The sequence below is a fragment of the Haliotis rubra genome, unplaced genomic scaffold, assembly GCF_003918875.1.
Source record: "Haliotis rubra isolate DU_JTF1 unplaced genomic scaffold, ASM391887v1 Scf100, whole genome shotgun sequence".
In the NCBI taxonomy this organism is placed as follows: Eukaryota; Metazoa; Mollusca; class Gastropoda; order Lepetellida; family Haliotidae; genus Haliotis; species Haliotis rubra.
In genome coordinates, this window is record NW_025764893.1 from 565,107 (window position 1) to 588,047 (window position 22,941).

A 22,941-nucleotide genomic window follows, 5' to 3' on the forward strand; every position below is an offset into this window, starting at 1 on the left:
TGAGTGAGTGAGTTTGGTTTTACGCTGCTTTTAGAAATATTCCAGCAATATCACGGCGGGGGACACCAGAAATGGGCTTCACACATTGTACCCATGTGGAGAATCGAACCCGTGTCTTTAGCGTGACGAGCGAACGCTTTAACCATTAGGCTACCCCACCGACCCTCAATGAAGTTAAGTGTGAAATAGCAATAGCCCTTGCATTAATTTTGAATATACTATTGGCTATATTGTATCATATGTCATATTTGGGCTTACACTTTCCAGCAAAGTACAGATTCTAGTACTTTTGTTGGGTTGAGTCCCATCCGGGATTCGAACCCACACCCTCAGAGTCAGGCACCTAATCGCCAGCACACAGTCAGACTAAATGTATTATCATCTAATCTTTTTGGAGTTGTTATATTCCAAACACTGAGTTTACTTTCAAAAGAAGTTTCAAACACGTCATCAAAGCCGTTACGTCATCAAAGCCGACCCGTGAAGATCCGGGGTAGAATAGGTCTTCAGCAGCCCATGTGCTTGCCATAAAAGGCGACTATGCTTGTCGTAAGAGGCGACTAACGGGATCGGGTGGTCAGTTTCGCTGACACATGTCATCGGTTCCCCATTGCGCAGATCGATGATCATGCTGTTGCTCACTGGATTGTCTGGTCCAGACTCGATTATTTACAGACCGCCGCCATATAGCTGAGATATTGCTGAGTGCGGCGTAAAACTAAACTCACTCACTCACTCATCAAAGCCGTTACGCCTCACCCACAAGGCCAGTCGGTCAAAGACTTTCATGATGGTGCTAAGGGAAGGGTTCTACTTAACTGGATTGACAACGTTAAGCAATTACGGTATGAGCTAGCAACAACTTCAAGTGAAATTTTGAGACAAAAACTTTATTATAAATTAGAAAATGATATCAAGAGTTAACAAAAATATAATGCAGCTTTTTTCATCCGACAAAACCCAAAGAACCACCGAAAACGGACGTCAGCAGAAAGTCTATAATACTGTCATGAAGAGACACGAGCACATGCACCTTGGGTGTTGTAGCCCTTGAACTTCAGGGAGCCGTGTTATCTGAAGAAGAGAGGGAATGATTGTATATGATAACTCTACACCTGACATTTGAGACAAACTCAGCGCGGAAATTCGATGGTAGGTTTTACAATAGAGTATTATGTCTATGTCGACCATTGTGTGGGGTAGGGGGTCAGTCACTCAGTGTAATAACGAGCAAGTGTCAGAGAAGGGCATGTAATAACAGGAAAGTATCTGAGAACATCCTGTTATTATAATGGAAGTGTAAGAAAGATTTCTGTAAATACAATGGGAAATGCCGAAGAACATTCTGTAGCAATGGCTCTGAATCGTCGTAGTAATAGGAGTGGGGTGGGGTTGGGGGCAGTCAAAGAACATTCTATGGGAATACGTTCGGAAAAGTGTCGGAGAACATTCTGTAGGAATAACAGTTGAGGGTCAGAGAACATTCTGTACGAATAAGAGGGAAGGGTCAGGGAGCATTCTGTAGGAATAACGGGGAAGTGTCGGAGAACATTCTGTAGGAATAATGGAGAAGTGTCTGAGCACATTCTGTACGAATAACGGGGAAGTGTCAGGGAACAATCTGTACGAATAACAGGGAGGTGCCAGAGAACATTCTGTAGGAATAACATTTGAGGGTCAGAGAACATTCTGTACGAATAACAGGGAAGTGTCGGAGAACAATCTGTACGAATAACAGGGAGGTGTCAGAGAACATTCTGTAGGAACAACAATTGAGGGTCAGAGAACATTTTGTACGAATAACAGGGAAGTTTCGGAGAACAATCTGTACGAATAACAGGGAGGTGTCAGAGAACAATCTGTAGGAACAACAATTGAGGGTCAGAGAACATTTTGTACGAATAACAGGGAAGTGTCGGAGAACAATCTGTACGAATAACAGGGAGGTGTCAGAGAACAATCTGTACGAATAACAGGGAGGTGTCAGAGAACATTCTGTAGGAACAACAATTGAGGGTCGGAGAACATTTTGTGCGAATAACAGGGAAGTGTCTGAGAACATTCTGTAGGAATAACAGGTAAGTGTCAGAGAGCTTTCTGTAGGAATAACGGGGAAGTGTCGGAGATCAGGGAAGTGTCGGAGAACATTCTGTAGGAATAACAGGTAAGTGTCAGAGAGCTTTCTGTAGGAATAACGGGGAAGTGTCAGAGAACAGGGAAGTGTCGGAGAACATTCTGTAGGAATAAAAGGTAAGTGTCAGAGAGCTTTCTGTAGGAATAACGGGGAAGTGTCAGAGAACAGGGAAGTGTCGGAGAACATTCTGTAGGAATAACAGGTAAGTGTCAGAGAGCTTTCTGTAGGAATAACGGGGAAGTGTCAGAGAACAGGGAAGTGTCGGAGAACATTCTGTAGGAATAACAGGGAAGTGTCGGAGAACATCCTGTAGTAATACCAGGTAAGAATTGGAGAACATTATGTAGGAATAACAGGGAAGTGTCGGAGAACATTCTGTACAAATAACAGGGAAGTGTCTGAGAACATTCTATAGGAATTACGGAGAAGTGTCAGGGAACATTCTGTAGGATTAACGGGGAGTGTCAGAGAACATTATGGAGGAATAACGGGGAGTGTCAAAGAACATTATGTAGGAGTAACGGGAGAGTTGTTATCCATAAAGTGTGTTCTATATTGTACTTCCCAACTTCTAAAATGGCACTCAAAGAAGTTAACATTCTGTAAGAATAACGGGGGAATGTCAGGGAACATTCTGTAGGAATAGCATGTGGTTGGGGGTTATACCCAATAAGGTTTTGAGGACATTCCCATGTAGTACCTGTGGAGGTTCAGAGAACATCCTTCTGGGGTACCTGATATGGTCAGAGCACATGCTTGAGTGATACCTCAGGGGGCCAATGAGACATCCATTTGTGATACCTGGGGGCATCATTTGTGTTACTGTTCGGGGGTAGGGGAGGCAAGACGACATCCTTCACTCACCAGAGTTGACTTCTTCGGGGCAGTCATACTCGCAGCATGAACCCGGCCGTTGCCTGAAATTGGCACACTTTGGCCTCTCGCACATGACGGAGCGGCAGATGACCTCTCCGTGTCCAAGGTGGCACGAGCAGGTGACGCAGGGGTCAGTTGGGTGTGGCACTCGGCCGAGTGGAACCAAAGACGTGTGTCCCCGGAAGTACTGATTGTAGCAGCCATATTCCAGACACTCTGCGCAACATCCGCTTGAATACTGAAATAACAATGAAGAAATGTTAGGATACTATTTGGTGCGGCTGATCTATGTTGTTGTTGTCGTTGTTTTGTTTTTTGTAATAGTATTCCACGTGAACGCTTAAAAGCACAGTTTCATCCAGGTTATATATGATTTTGGAATCGATTCACCGATAACAGTAAGACGATATAGTATTACTCAAATGAAACTATTTTAACCGATAACCTGTTGAGACTGTACTTGGGCAAATTGCCAATCTGCTGATCGGCCAATGCAATAAATGTTATACTTTCCTGCTAGTTTTCAGATTAAAAACAAATACAAAAACAGCTAATAAACCAGGGTGTGCACCTTTCATAAGAGGGGTTGGTGGTTCACTCGTCCCTATACGCCTGAAATAATACCGATGTGACGTTTTACTCACTCACTTACAACTAGCTCATAGGGCGTTTTAGCACATACACAACATGGCATGAAGGAGGGATCCTCCTCGTATCACACCCAAATCCCTAACTTAGTGTTCCTGCGCAATACAAAATAGAAATTCCTCCATCAAGTTTGAGCGCCTATAATTTTACACCCTTTTTTCAAACTACAAGCAATATCACGGCGGGAGACACACAAAATGGGCTTCACACATTGTGCCCATCTTAGGATTCGAACTCGGGCTCTCGGCCTGGCGAGCGAACGCTTTCAACACCAGTTACAGGATACCCATCCTCCAATAAGGATTTATCACTTAAGAATGTTACGATAGCAACTGAAGTTTTAGTCAACTACTCTCTATAATGATAAAACACAGAAATATGGCAAATGCCTGCTTGTCCTCATGATACCATCACTACTGGAACGTTTGGCAAGGACGAAAGGCCTAGTGCTAATTTATATCACTTTGATTTGTAAGGTTATTGCAGTATTTTCTGTAAATAAATTATTTGAGCTAAACAGCGCACAGATTTTCAAGGACCTATTTACACCTAGGTAAAAAAAACGTAACATTTTATGAGACGAAATTGTTTTAAATCCACGAGGTCTAATGGCATGTTTTTCGTTCATAACGCCTAGAAAAGTTTGTCTGTATTAATAGGTTGACTACGAAAACATTGAAAATAATATTTACAACACTGTTACAAGTTCAAACAAACGCCATTCGAATATGAAAAAGTAGGACTCACCCGAAGACACGGATTGACGGTTTCTGTATGATTACATTCCGGGTACCGGCAGGTGTACATGTCATCATCACCGCACGTGCAGGTGAGACACCCGAACGTTGTGGTGTGTCCTTCCTCCACCATGCCGTCCCTAGAGGGACAGCCTCCTACCACGCCTCCAACGAAGACCACAGCAACGACGATTAACGTAAGCATGTTGATACGACAAGGTGCTCTGTTTGCTCTCTCGCTGTTGTCGCTATAAGGAAACGGGGGGTATTGTGTTGGTTTATATAGCGATGCTGGAGCACGGGGGCATGTCAAAGACAGTGGAGGAGTATTACCTCCCACTGACGTCTCTAGACATGATAAGGAGCACACACGTACCCACCTCGAAAATTGTTTATTGGTATTGCATCATTTTTTATCTCTGATAAAACGTCATTTTAAGCGGATGTGAATTTGCAGGAAAATAGAAACAGGATTCCATTGGGTTGTTACGTTGGTAGAACCATATATCACGCAAGGCAGTGTAAACAACCGGAAAGGACTTGTAAATCACTTTAGGAAGTGAAAACATTTCATTGTCTTAAACAAGTTTAACTTATATAACATCGCAAATTAGAAATATGACCAATAATCCGTTTTGAATGTTGAAAACGTTTAGTAATAATAAGATGAGTGAGTTTAGTTTTAGACTGCTTTTAGCAATATTCCAGAAATATCATGTCAGGGGACACCAGAAATGGGCATCACAGAGTGTACCCATGTGAGGAATCGAACCCGGTGTGACGAGCCAACGCTTTAACGACTCGGCTTCCCCATCGCCCCAGACAGTGAGGCTGAGGGTTAACGTGTTCGTTAGTCTCTCTAAACAGCTAGGTTTGTTTCCAGATATGAGTACGTTGTCACGTACGTTGTATCGGAGTTCAAGCTTAGAATTGATCTTCTTCAAGCATGGGCACAATGTGTGAAGCCCATTTCTGGTGTCCCCCGCCGTGATGTTGCTGGAATATTGCTAAAAGGGGCGTAAAACCAAACTCAGTCAGTCAGTCAGTCTTCATCAAGCCATATTTTTCGTGTGAGTCGATAAAATGAAACAGATGGTCAGACTTGCTGACGTTGTTGAAGCATGACCTATGGACCCGTGAAGATCCATGTTCGACTTCGTCTTCAGTAACCATTGCTTGTCGTAAGAGGCGACTTACGGGACCGTGTGGTCAGACTCGCTGACTTGCTTTACACATGCCATCGTATCCCAATTGCGTAGATCAATGCTCATGATTTCAATCAGTGGACTATAAATTCAAGGCTCGATCATCTATTGCTGAGTGTGCCTTTAAGCAACAAAAACAACGTTGTGCGAAGACACTGTTAGAATATTGCTAAATACAGAGTAAATCCATACACACGCACATTCACAATTTTACCGAATAATCATTAAATTTTTCAAACTTAATTTCGAATATTAGAGTGCATTTAAGTAAATGCATTGGAAATTAAATTGGGGCTCATGAAGGAAACGTGACAACAAGGAGAAATCGTCTCCACAATGGTGACATTTCCCCTCCTGTAAACAAATTCCAAGCAATTTCTAAGTGTTAGGCTACGAGTTAGATACTTAACGTATTGCGTTACTCTCCATCCCAATGTTATTTCAATTTAATAACCGTCTGACGGCTGGAGGCGTGCCATGATGCCTATATCCGGCCACACAGTGATAGTTCACACGTGGGAACGGCCATTGTGTCACTCGGAGTAACTCGGTAAATTTCGTCACTGATTTTTTTTTCCCACGATTCCACCGGAAGCAGCCGGAGGTTTGGAATGCATGGACTGCGCTTGTTCTTGCGTGTTTACATCCTTGTATGGTAACTGATGGATGGCGTACATCCGGTTTCAGAATTGTGTAAATGAAAACTACTACATAAAAGACTGCAATATAATATTCTGGAGTGACTGACGAATCAGTTTTTAAACTGTGATTCTTATGACGCCACATCATCATCATCATCATCATCATCATCATCATCATCATCATCATCTCGATCGAAGACCTTGGTTTAGACTTGGAAAAGAGGTTTAGCCCCCCCGGGTAAAGCGTTCGCTCTTCTTCCGAGACTGGATTCGATCCCAACAATTTAATCGTATATTATATTAATCCCAGAGTCGATGTCCATGACGTGATATGGTTTGAAATATTGCAATAGAATGACAATAATCCACAATCACCCACCTGTTCTAGCCAGAGAGTGACAGCTTTGAAATTGACATACCCGTGTCGGAGGGTCTCGCCGTAACTTCGGCGTTCGGCCATACCTGAGATATAACGGAAATACGCAGATTTAACGGAAATACTATTCAAAGCGCCTGATCAAAACACACTGTTTTTTCCACAAAAACAACGTGCAATCTGCGATGAGTGAATGAGTGGGTTTAGTTTACGACGCACTCAGCTGTATGGCGGTGGTCTTTAAATAATCGAGTCTGGACCAGACAATCCAGTGATCAACAGCATGAGCATTGATCTACGCAAATGGGATACGATGACATGTGTCGACCAAGTCAGCGAGTCTGACCACCCGATCCCGTCAGTCGCCTCTTACGACAAGCATGGGTTGCTGAAGACCAATTCTATCCAGGATCTTCGCGGGTACAGACTTCCCAGGAATCAAATTGTTTCATCGATATTAACTGGTAAATCTCATTAATAATCATGTGTTCGTGACTATTAAGCTACGCCCACAATTGTACTGTAAAAAGCAAAGATATTACGAATGTAAATGCCTGATACCGCTACCATCCACTAAGGAAATCTGCATCATAATGTCTTATTTACAAAGTATTTAAAAGCAGTCTCATGTTCTATCAAATCTATACAACAGTCTCAAATCTATACAACAGTTGTTATTTGCAGTCGCAATATGTGCAAAAACGTACTGTGTGGTCAAGTGGATAGAGTGCCTATCCAGAGTTAGTGAGTGAATATGGTTTTAAGCCGCTTTTATCAATATTGAAGCAAAATCACGGAGGGGGACGTCATACATTTTATCCACGTGGGGAATCGAACCTGGGTCTTCGGCGTGGGGAGCGATGGCTTTAACCACTAGGCTACCCCACCGCCCCCTAACCAGAGTGAGTGAGTGTGCATGATTTTGCGCCGCCTTTAGCAATATTCCAGCAATATCACGGCGGGGGACGCCGGAAATGAGATTTTTCATTAATTCACCACAACACATTCACTCACCAATCACACTTGCAAGTTTCAAATAATTACAGTAAGTTTGTTTAAGTTCATGTTCAATCACCCTTTAGCTTTTCTTCATTAGGGAAGAAGAAGAAAGATTTCAGAAAATTTGCAAAATCATGATATAACATCCATTTTTTATAAAACTTATCTTGTTCACTTTTACTGAAGGATATATTCTTTTCAATAAAGCACCTATGTTTTAAATAATGTATAAAATGTTTAAAAACTAAGAGTAGTTTTAAATACCATACAATTATATATGAAGAATTTAGCTAACAACAATATTAAATGAAATACATCATCAGTATATACATTTGTTCTCATTCCAAACACAGTAAGTTGCAGGTCCAATTTCATGTTGTGAACATGTTGACATTTATCATTCAATAATTCTAGAAAACATCTCCAAAAAGTTTGCACATGTTCACAATACCAAAACAAGTGGGAGAGTGTTTCAACCTCACATTGGCAAAAGGTACGTAAGTTGCTTTCAGCTAATTTGATCTTAAATAAAAATGAGTGAGTGAGTTGGGTTTAACGCCGCTTTTAGCAATGTTCCAGCAATGGGCTTCACACATTGTACTTAAAATGAATTAGTTGATAGAATAGAATGTATAATCCTGAACTGAAACCATCGAAGTTTAGTATCCCTTGAAGTCTTTAAAGGTTTTTAAAATATTTTTCCCATTCAAGTTCAGCAAGCATACAATCCTCCCACTCATTCTTGAATTTTAAGTTAACATCAGATGCAGTCAAAACATAGTAATAACACTTGGCTCCCCTCTCAACAGACATCAGTTTTCGATTAACTGTATTATTATCTAACTGCTTGGGAGAGTAAGAAAGAGATAATTCAATTTTGAAATTAGTAATGATTTTATAATAGCAATTCTACCAAGTGGTGTGATTATTCTTTTCTTTTCACCTGTTGATAATTAACTGAATCTTAAATAATTTATTTGCAAAATTCTTTCTAGCCATAACATTTAAATCTGTTGAAACTGTTACACCTAGGAGCTTGAAATAGTCTGGATTCCATTGCACGTTTAAACAAGGTAAGTATCTGATTGAACTGTTCTTTCTTGCCCCTATCCATATTATCATAGTTAATCTTAAGACCTGAGATATCAGCAAAAAAGTTCAAAGTGTCAACTGTAGCTTCAAAAGATTTCTAAGAACCATCTGGGAGAAACAAAGAGCTCCATTCAAATAAAAAAAAGAGCCCCATTGAGAAGGGATATGAACCTGAGAAAATCAAGACTTGCTTCATTTCGAGCGTTTGAGGGGCAGTGGGATAGCCTAGTGGCTAAAGCGTTGGCTTGTCACGCGGAAGATCCGGGTTCGATTCCCCACATGGGTACAATGTGTGAAGCCCGCCGTGATATTTCTGGAATATTACTGAAAGTGGCGTAAAAACTATACTCACTCACTCACTCGGGCGTTTGCATTACAGGCAGTACTGGCTTGAAAAGAAAACAATATGGCTTAGTGGCTATGGGTGGACTATATCCTAGTGGCGTAGGTAACACTATACAAACCGGCATTTTTCCACGCACGCACGCACACACACACACACATACACACACATTGTGTAGTTGTATAAGCGTTATTTCATCTTTCATCTCACCACACCTGACAAGAGGATGTGGCGGTTAGGTTTAGCAGCGTCCTTGCGACATTACGTGGCTTCGTGACCGGGTTAGGCTAATGCTCATAATATCAGTCACTGGTTTTCTTGATCTTAAACTGAATGTTGATAAGCAAACGTCATAAAGGTGGAATATTACTGAGCACGATATACGACAGCAAACACATTTTGAGGACAAACTCGTATCCAGAGGAGCGAGCTATACTGGGAATGATTGCAATGCCGAGAAGGATGAGATGTGTCCTTATTCCCATATGACAGCCAGCCTCTTGATATCTGGGTTAACTGTAGATACGTGATCCCGTCGTGAGAACCGGGACATGACAATAATTACTGCTGCACTTACATCACCCATTACCAATCGATTGAGTACACACTGGATGGTTGTTAGAGAAATTAGTTCCCAGCCTAATTTTTTATATATGCAGTGACTGTTAAGGAGGCAAAGAAACAAGATGGCGTTGTTTTCTCGTGGGTTCTCGCCATCTATCGCGTGAATGCTCGTTATGGTGTTCGTTCCTGGAAGTCTGGAATGTACTTCAAACAGAAGTTTGTTTGTTTGGACAAAGGTCGCTTTGTGAACCGATTCCGAAAAACGGTACACCATCTCCCTGTCCCCTACCACGGTACATCATCTCCCTGTCCCCTACCACGCTACATCATCTCCCTGTCCCCTACCACGGTACACCATCTCCCTGTCCCCTACCACGCTACACCATCTCCCTGTCCCCTACCACGGTACATCATCTCCTTGTCCCCTACCACGCTACATCATCTCCTTGTCCCCTACCACGCTACACCATCTCCCTGTCCCCGACCACGCTACACCATCTCCCTGTCCCCTACCACGGTACATCATCTCCTTGTCCCCTACCATGGTACATCATCTCCCTGTCCCTGACCACGGTACATCATCTCCCTGTCCCCTACCACGGTACATCATCTCCCTGTCCCCAACACGGTACATCATCTCCCTGTCCCCGACCACGGTACATCATCTCCCTGTCCCCGACCACGGTACACCATCTCCCCTGTCCCCTACCACACCACGGTACACCATCTCCCTGTCCCCGACCACGGTACACCCCCTGTCCCCGACCACGGTACATCATCTCCCCTGTCCCCGACCACGGTACACCATCTCCCCTGTCCCCGACCACGGTACATCATCTCCCTGTCGACCACGGTACACCATCTCCCTGTCCCACCACCACGGTACATCATCTCCTGTCCCGACCACGGTACATCATCTCCCTGTCCCCGACCACGGTACACCATCTCCCTGTCCCCGACCACGGTACACCATCTCCCTGTCCCCGACCACGGTACACCATCTCCCTGTCCCCGACCACGGTACACCATCTCCCTGTCCCCTACCACGGTACATCATCTCCCTGTCCCCGACCACGGTACACCATCTCCCTGTCCCCGACCACGGTACACCATCTCCCTGTCCCCGACCACGGTACACCATCTCCCTGTCCCCGACCACGGTACACCATCTCCTGTCCCCGACCACGGTACACCATCTCCCTGTCCCCGACCACGGTACACCATCTCCCTGTCCCCGACCACGGTACATCATCTCCCTGTCCCCGACCACGGTACACCATCTCCCTGTCCCCGACCACGGTACACCATCTCCCTGTCCCCGACCACGGTACATCATCTCCCTGTCCCCGACCACGGTACACCATCTCCCTGTCCCCGACCACGGTACACCATCTCCCTGTCCCCGACCACGGTACACCATCTCCCTGTCCCCTACCACGGTACACCATCTCTCCTGTCCCCGACCACGGTACACCATCTCCCTGTCCCCGACCACGGTACACCATCTCCCTGTCCCCGACCACGGTACACCATCTCCCTGTCCCCGACCACGGTACACCATCTCCCTGTCCCCGACCACGGTACACCATCTCCCTGTCCCCTGACCACGGTACACCATCTCCCTGTCCCCGACCACGGTACACCATCTCCCTGTCCCCGACCACGGTACATCATCTCCCTGTCCCCGACCACGGTACACCATCTCCCTGTCCCCGACCACGGTACACCATCTCCCTGTCCCCGACCACGGTACACCATCTCCCTGTCCCCGACCACGGTACACCATCTCCCCTGTCCCCGACCATGGTACACCATCTCCCTGTCCCCGACCACGGTACACCATCTCCCTGTCCCCGACCACGGTACATCATCTCCCTGTCCCCGACCACGGTACACCATCTCCCTGTCCCCGACCATGGTACACCATCTCCCTGTCCCCGACCACGGTACACCATCTCCCTGTCCCCGACCACGGTACACCATCTCCCTGTCCCCGACCACGGTACACCATCTCCCTGTCCCCTACCACGGTACACCATCTCCCTGTCCCCGACCACGGTACACCATCTCCCTGTCCCCGACCACGGTACACCATCTCCCTGTCCCCGACCACGGTACACCATCTCCCTGTCCCCGACCACGGTACACCATCTCCCTGTCCCCGACCACGGTACACCATCTCCCTGTCCCCGACCACGGTACACCATCTCCCTGTCCCCGACCACGGTACACCATCTCCCTGTCCCCGACCACGGTACACCATCTCCCTGTCCCCGACCACGGTACACCATCTCCCTGTCCCCGACCACGGTACACCATCTCCCTGTCCCTACCACGGTACATCATCTCCCTGTCCCCGACCACGGTACACCATCTCCCTGTCCCCTACCATGGTACATCATCTCCCTGTCCCCGACCACGGTACACCATCTCCCTGTCCCCGACCACGGTACATCTCCCCTGTCCCCGACCACGGTACACCATCTCCCTGTCCCCGACCACGGTACACACCATCTCCTGGTACCACCATCTCCCTGTCCCCGACCACGGTACATCATCTCCCCTGTCCCCGACCACGGTACACCATCTCCTGTCCCCGACCACGGTACACCATCTCCCTGTCCCCGACCACGGTACACCATCTCCCTGTCCCCGACCACGGTACACCATCTCCCTGTCCCCGACCACGGTACACCATCTCCCTGTCCCCGACCACGGTACACCATCTCCCTGTCCCCGACCACGGTACATCATCTCCCTGTCCCCGACCACGGTACACCATCTCCCTGTCCCCGACCACGGTACACCATCTCCCTGTCCCCGACCACGGTACACCATCTCCCTGTCCCCTACCACGGTACACCATCTCCCTGTCCCCGACCACGGTACACCATCTCCCTGTCCCCTACCATGGTACATCATCTCCCTGTCCCCTACCACGGTACATCATCTCCCTGTCCCCGACCACGGTACACCATCTCTCTGTCCCCGACCACGGTACACCATCTACCTGTCAGCAACCACGTGACGTGTTCCACACCATGTACAGCAGATTTTGTGGTGATTATTTCCTGAAAACAAAATAGCCAAGCCAAGTAGACACCGGATGCTACAAGAACACAAGTCTTTATTTAACACCATATGTTCCTATCAACCAATAATCTGGTCGTACAAACATTGTTGTAGATATACATATGTCAATGCTGGAATATAACCAGTCTCAATTTTACAGAGAAACAAATTATATTGGGCGTGAAATGGAAAACAGCGGTGACACCAGGTGTTCGTCAGGAAAGACTTTGTCTCAGATGAATAATAAGCATGTTCTTGCAGTAACCATAACCTCCGTGATATGGGATCTTTTCAAGATCCCATAACGTCGTCATATGTACGAAATATTCTCAAGAACGACGTTAAACCCAATTCCACCAACACCACCACCATCAAGATCCCATATGTAAAATGTATGTGGGAACGCACCAACAGGGAGTGTTGATATCAGGAACGGTTTCTGAACACGAAGATGTTTGGGAGTCCAATTGATTATATCCACACGAGAATGCACGTCATTATATAAGTGCAATGATTTTTCTCGCAGCGTTCACGTCACCTTTGACCCTTGAAGATCCGGGGTAGAATAGGTCTTCAGCAACCCATGCTTGCCACAAAAGGCGACTATGCTTGTCGTACGAGGCGACTAACGGGATCGGGTGGTCAGGCTCGCTGACTTGGTTGACACATGTCATCGGTTCCCAATTACGCAGATCGATGCTCGTGCTGTAGATCGATGGATTGTCTGGTCCAGACTCGATTATTTACAGACTGCTGCCATATATAGCTGGTACAATGCTGGGTGCGGCGTAAAATTAAACTCACTCACTTACTCAAGTCACCTGTAAATAAGTCGCATTTAGATTCCCCGGCTTGGCACACTTGAGATATCACGTGACTTTGATTTGTAGAAAGACAGTTATGGTTTAAAAATGGATCACGACAACTTCGAGAATAGAGTTGGGGTCATTCGTCACCATCCGCCCCTTTCCGTAGCCTCCGTCGTTATTCGGCTTGATATACTAAGAGAAAACAAATAAAGGATCACAGGAAAATTCCAGCGTTCCTTTATTACTGTCCAGTTTTCATCACCACAGCGCTATTCAAAGCTGATGATGAAAACTGGAAAATATTAAAAGAACGCTTGAATGTTCCTGTGATCCTTTATTTGTTTCTCTCAGTATATATGCTTGAAAACGGTATAAGAATCTCGTTTTTGTCATCTCGTTATTCGGCTTGTCCCGGTATAACCCGGTTGTGTCACGAGTTAGTTGGGGTTTGTCACGTGATAGTCACGTGTCTGAGCACGTTCAACAGACCGAAATAGTCAGTGAGTGAGTTTGATGTTACGCCGCTATCAGTATTCCAGCAATATCACGGTGGACACCAGAAATGGGCTTCACACATTGTATCCATGTGGGGAATCGAAAACGGGTCTTTGGTATGACGAACGAACACTTTAACCACTTGGCTCCCCCCACCGCCCAACAGACCGAAATAACCAATCGAGTATGGAGTGTCATATATTGTTTAACTTTATTGAATTCACAGTCGACTCGCCAGACACCAAACGTAGGGATACCCCATCTCACAGGTGCAGGACTGATGACCCGGGGCTTGGACTGTGATGTCCCCTAGCGGCACAATAGGAAGATCATGGACCAGCGCGAATGGATAAGGTTCGTCCCATATGTTGTAGCAGCCATACTCCTCGCAGAGGTCCCAGGTTTTCTGAAATTGTAGCAAAGTTAATTTCATATTCGAGTATGTCTTATGTCAAAAACATTGTCATAGAGTGAAACATACATCTCTGTTGTACGTAATGTATTTACAGTTGCGGATCCAGAGAGAGAGAGAGAGAGAGAGAGAGAGGAGAGGAGGGTGTTTCAGGGGGTTCGAACCCCCCTTTTGAAAATGACTAAAGACCACATTAAAGTTAATGTTTTGCAATGGCAGAGCCAAGGTGGGGTTCAGGTACCCCCTGACACACACACCCCACTTGAAAATTTCTGGATCCGCCTATGATTTATTAGGTGGGACCGTTGGGTAGCCTAGTTCAATTGGGTTCGAATCCCCGCATGAAGTCCATATCTGGTGCCCTCCTCCGTGTAATTTCTGGAATATTAGTAAATGCGGCCTAGAACCATACTCACTCACTGATTACTTGGGTCTTTAACATTGGGTCCAGTCTCTAATTAACATATATTTGGATTGATTTGTATAGAAAGCCCCTCAACAATATTTCAGCCATAAGACAATGGGCTTATGACACGCATGCGTTGCTGAAGACCAATTCTAACCCGGATCTTCACAGGTCCAAAGGGAATGTGTGGATATGTGAGTGAGTGAGTTTAGAAATACTCCTGCTATATCACCACATGGGACATCACGTATGGAAGAGTATACGGAGAATGGTAAAGTACTTTTTGCCCGGCCGCTTATATCATTGTATGCTGTTACCAGTTTCGCATTTAAGCAGTTGGCGTCAAGCAAGGCCTCAACGTTATCCACAACACAAAGGCGTTTGCGACAAAAGATAATTACGAAATTACCAAGCACACAAATTCTGTCTGTTTCACATAATTACACCCGGAGACAGACAAAGTGGGTTTTTTAATTACATCCGACCTTTAGTCGTCACAATATTGACACTGGCCTTTCAGAAAGGTCACTTGTAAAGACAACTAATCGTGATACTGTCTGTTCCAGACTTCCCCTGGGCTATCTGTTGTTCTATTGTTTCAATTTATTATCTATTGTATTATTTGACTCCACGGGAGATACTGTAAATTATTACATTAATGAGAATAAAACAATTATTCCTTGCTGACATTAATGTAATGTCACAAATATTCCGGTTGGAATCAATCTTCAGCAACCCATACTTGTCGTGTCGACTTACGGGATGGCTGATCAGGTTCGCTCACTTGGTTTTGTTTCTTTGTTTGTTTGTTTGTTTGCTGTTTGTTGTTAAACGCCGCACTCAGCAATATTGCAGCTATATGACGTAGGTCTGTAAATATCCAGGGCTTGGATTTTCGAAGCTCTCTTAGCGCTAAGTTAGTCGTAAGTGCCATGCATTAACATTAACTTACGACTATCTTAGCTCTAAGAGAACTTCGAAAATCTAGGCCCAGGACCAGACTATCCAGTGATCAGCAGCATGAGCATCAATCAACGCAATTGAGATACGAGGACATGTGTCAACTAACCCAACAAGTCTCACCATCCGATCCCGTTAATTGCCTCTTATGACAAGTAAGGGTTACTGAAGACCAATTCTAACGATCTTCGCCGTTCGCTTACTTGATTGATGCATGTTACTGCTTAGCTCGATGGACACTTGATTGTCTGGCCCCGAGATGATTATATACAGAACGCCGTCATATAGCTGGAATATTGATGAATGCGCAAACCAAAACAAATAAAACATTAATGAACATTCTGGTACAGCAATAAAGGGCGTGGCGAATTCATTACACATATATATTAATACGTTCGTATGACCAAACAATCTAGTGATGGATATAATAAGAATCGTCTAACGCCGCTTCATATCCCAAAACGGTTTAAAAATGGTACTTTTTGTTACTCTTACGTTTAATAAGCACTGGAACCCGTGAAGGTCCGGGTTAGAATGAACCTTCAGTAACTCATACTTGTCGTAAGAGGCGACTAACAGGTTCGGGTGGTCAGGCTCGCTGGTTCATCGGTTCCCAATTGCGTAGATCGATGTTCATGCTGTTGATCACTGGATTGTCTGGTCAAGACTCGATTATTTACAGACCGCCGCCATATATAGCTGGAATATTGCTAGGTGCGGCGTAAAACTAGACTCACTCACTCAACAAGCACTGGTCAGATCGGAATAGTGTTTCAAGTGAGGAGTGCATATTAAAAGCTGCGGTATGTTTTATGGTGGGCTAGTAATATCAATCCGGCATTAGTTCGGACTAGTACGCGCAAACACGCGCACGCCCACACGTGCATGACGTCGATATAGCAGAAATGACGTCTCCACTCTAAAATTACGGAGTACAGTTGCTTTGTATAAAGCGTTCGCTTGTCACGCCGAATTCCCCACATGGGTTCAATGTCTGAAGCCCATTTCTGGTGTCCCCCGCCGTGATATTGCTGGAATGCTGCTAAAAGCGGCGTAAAACAAAACTCACTTACATTATAACAGGGGTTGTCCATGTGTTCGACGTCGTAGCAGATGTTGTCACAGATTATCTCCCCTTCCTGACAAAAGCAGGCATCACATCCTGACTCCCACTCTTCGAAGTCGTCACGGACCACCCCGTCCACCACACAGAACCCGCTGATCCCCGGGGTAACGCCCACCAGCACCAGGAGCCCTACAACTACAAGCATCATCAGGTCGCTGAGTTCAGCGTGTGTGCGAGCAGCTACTTAATGCTGTGTTTATACCAGCCACATCATTACGGTCATTAAAGCGTTATGGTCTGTTTCAATATATGTAAACAACGAAACTTAAATAATCAGAAAATTTCAATTTCAATTTTCCAGAAAAGAGGGAACCTAGATAATCCGAATTTTTCAATTTCAACTTTTCAATATATGAAAACAGCGAAACTTATATAATCCGATTTTTTTCAGTTTCAATTTTCCAATATATGAAAACGGCGAACCCTAGATAACCTGATAGCAACTGATTTTTCTATATACGTAAACAGCGAATTCTTAATAATTAACGCTTCGACCACTAGGTTGAAGTAGCGCCGAAGATGCCACATCTGAAGATGTAGTGGACGCTGTCCAGCGCAGGGAGGTGGCTGACCGACGTCCGACTACATGTGACACTATCGGTCATCTTCACTGACACATAAGGGACAGTTCATAATTTATGGCTAGTGGGGAGGTGAATGACCCCCCACCACACACACACACACACACACACGCACACTAAATTATATGTGCAAAGTAAGTTACCCCGCCATTCATATCATGTACAAAATCAATGACCCCCACCCCCATAATATTTAGCCTTATGTTTTCAAAATTTCTATGTACAGAATTGATGACCCCCCCTGCCTCCCCAGAACAAAATGGGTGACCCCCCTTAAATCATCATCATCGGGGGGCGGGAGGGAATAGTCTTGATAGTCCTGATGGTTGTGTTGAACGTAGACTAACATCAATACTAGACTCTGAACTGAACAGTTTTTACAAAAGAAAAATCATTCCTAAGTCATATTTAAAACATATAATAAAGGGAACCCACAGATTTTCTTAATTGTCATTGAAACTAGTAATCTAGTCACGTATTCTAGACTTGCATGGGCTGTATTGCGTATGTTTGGTCCAGTGTCTCCATGGCAGGCTGTGATGGGGGTGCTTTTATACACTCAGGGGCAAAAGAAACGATACCATATTATTGAGGCTAATTAATAAAAGATGACAAAAGATAAACAGAAAATCAATGTTGTAATTAGAAGACAAATAGGTGAGGAGCATGGAAAATCAAATTCATTAATCGAGGCCAATAATTGTTTGAGATAGTTGCAAAAAAACACATAATATTCATATGTCCTGTATTCGATCACTCCAGTAAGATGAGATACGTCAATGTCTGTGACACAGAGACACTCCTGCGAGTCAATATCGAGTGTGGTCACCACCGGCATCGATGCAGGCTCTAACACGACGTCGAACAGATGAGGTCAGACGTCTGATCACGTGAGGAGGTATCCTGTTCCACTCCTCCCTCAAAGCTTGGATAAGGGTTTGTCTGTTCACTGGGGCGACCTGTCTGGCACGAATCTGTCTCCCAAGATGGTCCCACAAATGCTCAATGGGTGAAAGATCCGGAGAGCGTGATGGCCATGGCAGGACAACAACGTTGTTGGCGTTGAGAAAGCCTTGAACACGTTGAGCTGTGTGACATGGGGCGTTGTCCTGTTGAAATACGGTTCTTGGATTCTGTTGTAGGAAGGGTAGAACAACTGGCCGAAGGACTTGGTCGATATAACGCTGCCCATTCAAATTCCCATCGACAACAACCAGATCTGTCTTTCTGTCACCACATATCCCCCCACACCATAACGCCACCACCGCCAAACGGCTCAACCTCCTGCACGCAGCAACGTGCCGTCCGCTCTCCTCTGCGTCGATGCACTCGTGTCCTGCCGTCAGGTCTGTTCAGGAGGTATCTGCTCTCATCAGTAAACAAGACTCTGTCCCATTGTCTGCGCTGCCAACCTTGAACGATACGTGCCCATCTCACACGTCGACGTCGATGGAGGCGCCTCAGTGCTACACCACGGTAGGGTCTGTAGGCTCGGATACCATGCTGACGAAGTCTCCTGGACACCGTCCTTCGGCTGATACGATGACCCAGCGCAGTCGATGCTGATGATGTCACTGTGAAGAATCGGTTGCGCAAATGCAGGGTACGCAAGTACCGGTCTTCAGCTGGGGTCGTGACCCGAGGTCTGCCACTCCTCGGCCTGTCCTGTGTCCTGCTTGTCTGTCTGTAACGGGCCATCAGCCTGGTTATTGTAAGTCGGCTACAACCGAAGATCCTGGCGACGTGATTGTGGGTAGCGCCAAGCTGGATCATGCCAATTGCCCTTTCTCTCTCTTCTTGCGATAATCTCGGCATGGTCGCAAATGTAATCGTAAAATGTGGATGTCCATAAACATTTTCACGTGCTTTTATACCGAATATTTGTCACGTGTGTCATGTGTGCACGTGCACGAAACTATCGTGAATAAGTTCATTTTTCTGGGTTCTTACTTTGCACGTGCATCGCTGTTTCATTGAGTCAGCTTTGCTGTGTTCGGTTGAATGTTTCTAGCCATAGATACTCAAAACATCAAAGTCCAAACACAAATTATCATTTTAAAAGTTTGGTATCGTTTCTTTTGCCCCTGAGTGTTCCGCGACCTTCCGCTCTCCGGGCGGACGCTCTAACGACTACACCACGGAGGCGGTCTACACTCTCAGTGGGTTAGTACTAGAATCTGTACTTTACTGAGCAAGTGTAAATCGAAACATAACATGTGTTACATGTTCATTAGCGACATCCTGGTTGTTAGTCTACCGGAAATATCCAACTGGGAAATTGCCACAATGGACGAAATTAAACACGTGTCAGTCAATGATGCCTTTATATTCACAATTACAGCTTGATAACCAAACACGTGTGTCATTATTACTGCCGATCTATTCTATTGGCCATGTACTGTTATGTAACAGACTTTGTTTAATTGTCTGAAAAATGGGACAAAGATTTTTTGGTCCGCTATTGTGTCGGAAAATGCAGTATTTTTTCCAATGTGTGATTGTATGTTTAATTTGTCAACCATTTTATAGTGAATGTTTTGGTTAAGCGCCCTATTTAGCAGTTACTTCACTGTATAAGAAATCCAAAATCCCACTGAAACTGTGGGATTTATCAATTTGTTGAAACCAACAGCTCTGGGGTGATGGACAATGTCATGGAGAAGGCGAATCTAAGATTCGAGTCTATGACTAGCGTATCCTGGTACGCCTGAGGGACGGAACTCTGCCAAACGAATTCCAACACTGTACCCCCCATGAATATACATCTTACATTTCAATTCAACCAATGTGGCTATATTTGCAGTAATTGCTGCATATATAAGTGAGTGAGTGAGTTTGGTTTTACGCAGCTTTTAGCAATATTCCAGCAATATCACGGCGGGGGACACCAGAAATGGGCTTCACACATTGTACGTGGGGAATCGAACCCGGGTCTTCGGCGTGACGAGCGAACGCTTTAACCACTACAAGATCAATTCTAACCCGGATCTTCACGGGTCTAATGAATTAGAGCTCGCAAAGTTAGCACATGCACGCCTTTATTGCATAAAACCGGGAAGGAGATTCAAGCCGATATTTTATACATGTCAATATGGATCAGTGACTGATGCCTAAAATATCTCCAACAAGTGTGTGGGGCGGTGGGGTAGCCTAGTGGTTAAAGCGTTCGCTCGTCACGCCGAAGGCCCGGGTTCGATTCCCCACGTACAATGTGTGAAGCCCATTTCTGGTGTCCCCCGCCGTGATATTGCTGGAACATTGCTAAAAGCGGCGTAAAACCGAACTCACTCACTCACTCCAACAAGTGTGTAGCCTACATTCATCCAAAGTTCAAAATACATATTATTACATAATGCCATATGCCAATACTTGATAACAGTACAAAACATCAAAGACTCCGAGTGACCCTGAAGAGGAAATTACTGATAAATGTTCCTACAATCATGTGTTATGATTGCCAGACGAGCAGATGTATGTGTACATAGATCAGACCCCGTTATAAGGCGACCACACAGTTGGACTGCGCGGTATTACCGGTATACATGCAGCAACATGCTGCTCAAAGGATACCTGTTGCAATATTCCTTTTGAGAAGGGCGTGGGGTAGCCTAGTGGTTAAAGAGTTTGCTCGTCACGCCGAAGACCTGGGTTCGATTCACCAGATGGGTACAATGTGTACAGCCCATTACTCGTGTCCCACACCATGGTATTGCTGGAATATTGCTAAAAGCGGCGTAAAACCAAACTCACTCACACTCTTTTTGAGAACCAGTATAATTCGTAAGGGTTTGAAGTTTTGTGATTATCTCCAGTGTTTAAGTTCAAAACAATACAGACGTCCATTCACAGTGGTTGTTTCACTTTCCAACTAGTTGATAAAACGGCATACATATAGTACGACCAAAAATTATTGAGAATTTTAGGAATATGTTTAATTGGATTTCTAGTATAAACAACCTTGACCAGCTATCAAGTGCTTGGTTTCATTCAAGAGAGACAACTCCGTTAATCCTTTTTCATAGGTTTGTGCAGAGTAATCCCCCTTTTGTTTATTTGCTAGCAGGCGACATTTTCAGTGATCCTCAGTATGGATGATTTGGAGAAGAGGAAGATGATTTTAGAGTATTACAACAAGGACATCAGATCAGCTAAAGTGATTTCAAGTAGAACAGGCATCCCTTTGTCCACTGTTTATCGTGTTTTGAAAAATATTGCAAATGGATATGGCATTGAGCACCAGGGAGGCGCAGGTAGACCCAGAAAATTGATTGTCGGTGACAGGAGGCGGCTTAATATTCTTGTTTCTAAAAACAAACGAAGGAGTTTAGAAAACTTAAGGCTGGATATGATTGATAGAGGAGCTGTGGTTGTCTGTAAGGAGACAATTAGAACTGAGCTGCATGCAATGGGTTGGCAGAAAGTCGAGGAATTCCATCACCGATCATGAAACCTGAACAAAAGGAGCGAAGGTTGAACTGATGCTTACAGCATAGAAATTTTAACTGGGACAATGTGATTTTCTCAGATGAAAGTTCTGTGTGGCAGTTTCATAATACACTGAAATTCTGGACCAAACAAACTGAAAAACCTTTGTATCAGCGCCCAAAGTTCAGTCCGAAATTTAACGTGTGGGGTGGCATATCTGTTTTAGGGGCAACGCCCCTCTGTGTATTTGAAGGGAATATGAACAGTGAGCGGTACATAGATATTCTCGAGGGACATTTACTTCCAACTGCTCACATGTTCTATGGAAATGTTTTGATTTTCCAGCAGGACAACGACCCAAAACATCGTTCAAAGCATTCACAGGCCTGGTTTCGGACCCAAAATATGACATTATTAGATTGGCCAAGCTATAGCCCTGACCTAAATCCAATAGAAAATGTTTTGGGACTTATGAAGGGAAGCGTCAATAAGAAAAATCTGACAAATATTGCTGAAATGAAAGAAGAGGTTGTCCAATATTGGGACAGCATGGACCACGACTTTCTAACTTCTTTGATCAGTAGTATGCCCCGCCGCATTGAAGCCTGCATTGCTGCCCATGGTGACTTGACAAAATACTAACTGTTCACCTGTCTTTGAATCTGGAGTTATGTTCTGCTTATATTCACATTTAATACGTCAGTAATGAGTGAAAAAAATTACAATCTTTAAATTCTCAATAATTTCTGGTTGTACTGTACCATAAACAGTATAAAAAGGAAAACAGAATCTAGATTTTATTTTGAGATTTCTTTCATCAGAGCCATAACATATTAATTCAGGGCCTCAGTTCGTAGAAAATACTATCTGCATGTACAATTAGTATCACTCAGTGTCAGACACATTAGCTCCCAATATATCACAACACGGGTATTATTGAGTCAAAAAAGAAACTTCACAAAATGTAATTTGAAAAATAATGATAATACATCTATGTATCCGAAATGGGATCCCTATCTTTCGACTCTAGAAAAACGTTA

At 44.7% G+C, this 22,941-nt stretch overlaps 2 protein-coding genes across 3 annotated transcripts; both read right to left on the reverse strand.

Annotated features, from left to right (window-relative positions):
• Positions 1-869: 869 nt before the first annotated feature.
• On the reverse strand, positions 870-6,125 carry LOC124266485 (kielin/chordin-like protein). Of its 2 annotated transcripts, none has more exons than XM_046701292.1 (4): positions 6,011-6,125; positions 4,406-4,643; positions 2,999-3,248; positions 870-1,074 (listed from the first exon to the last, which is right to left on the reverse strand). In XM_046701292.1, the coding sequence occupies exons 2-4, from the start codon at positions 4,598-4,600 to the stop codon at positions 1,058-1,060; spliced, it is 462 nt and encodes a 153-aa protein (XP_046557248.1). In that variant the 5' UTR covers positions 4,601-4,643; positions 6,011-6,125; the 3' UTR covers positions 870-1,057. The 2 variants fall into 2 exon arrangements, with proteins under 2 accessions (XP_046557248.1, XP_046557242.1); XM_046701286.1 differs by lacking the exon at positions 6,011-6,125 and adding an exon at positions 5,593-5,651.
• An 8,058-nt stretch (positions 6,126-14,183) lies between these two features.
• Positions 14,184-17,108, reverse strand: LOC124266513. The gene is made up of 2 exons (XM_046701311.1): positions 16,843-17,108; positions 14,184-14,397 (listed from the first exon to the last, which is right to left on the reverse strand). The coding sequence occupies exons 1-2, from the start codon at positions 17,041-17,043 to the stop codon at positions 14,212-14,214; spliced, it is 387 nt and encodes a 128-aa protein (XP_046557267.1). The 5' UTR covers positions 17,044-17,108; the 3' UTR covers positions 14,184-14,211.
• Positions 17,109-22,941: the final 5,833 nt, after the last annotated feature.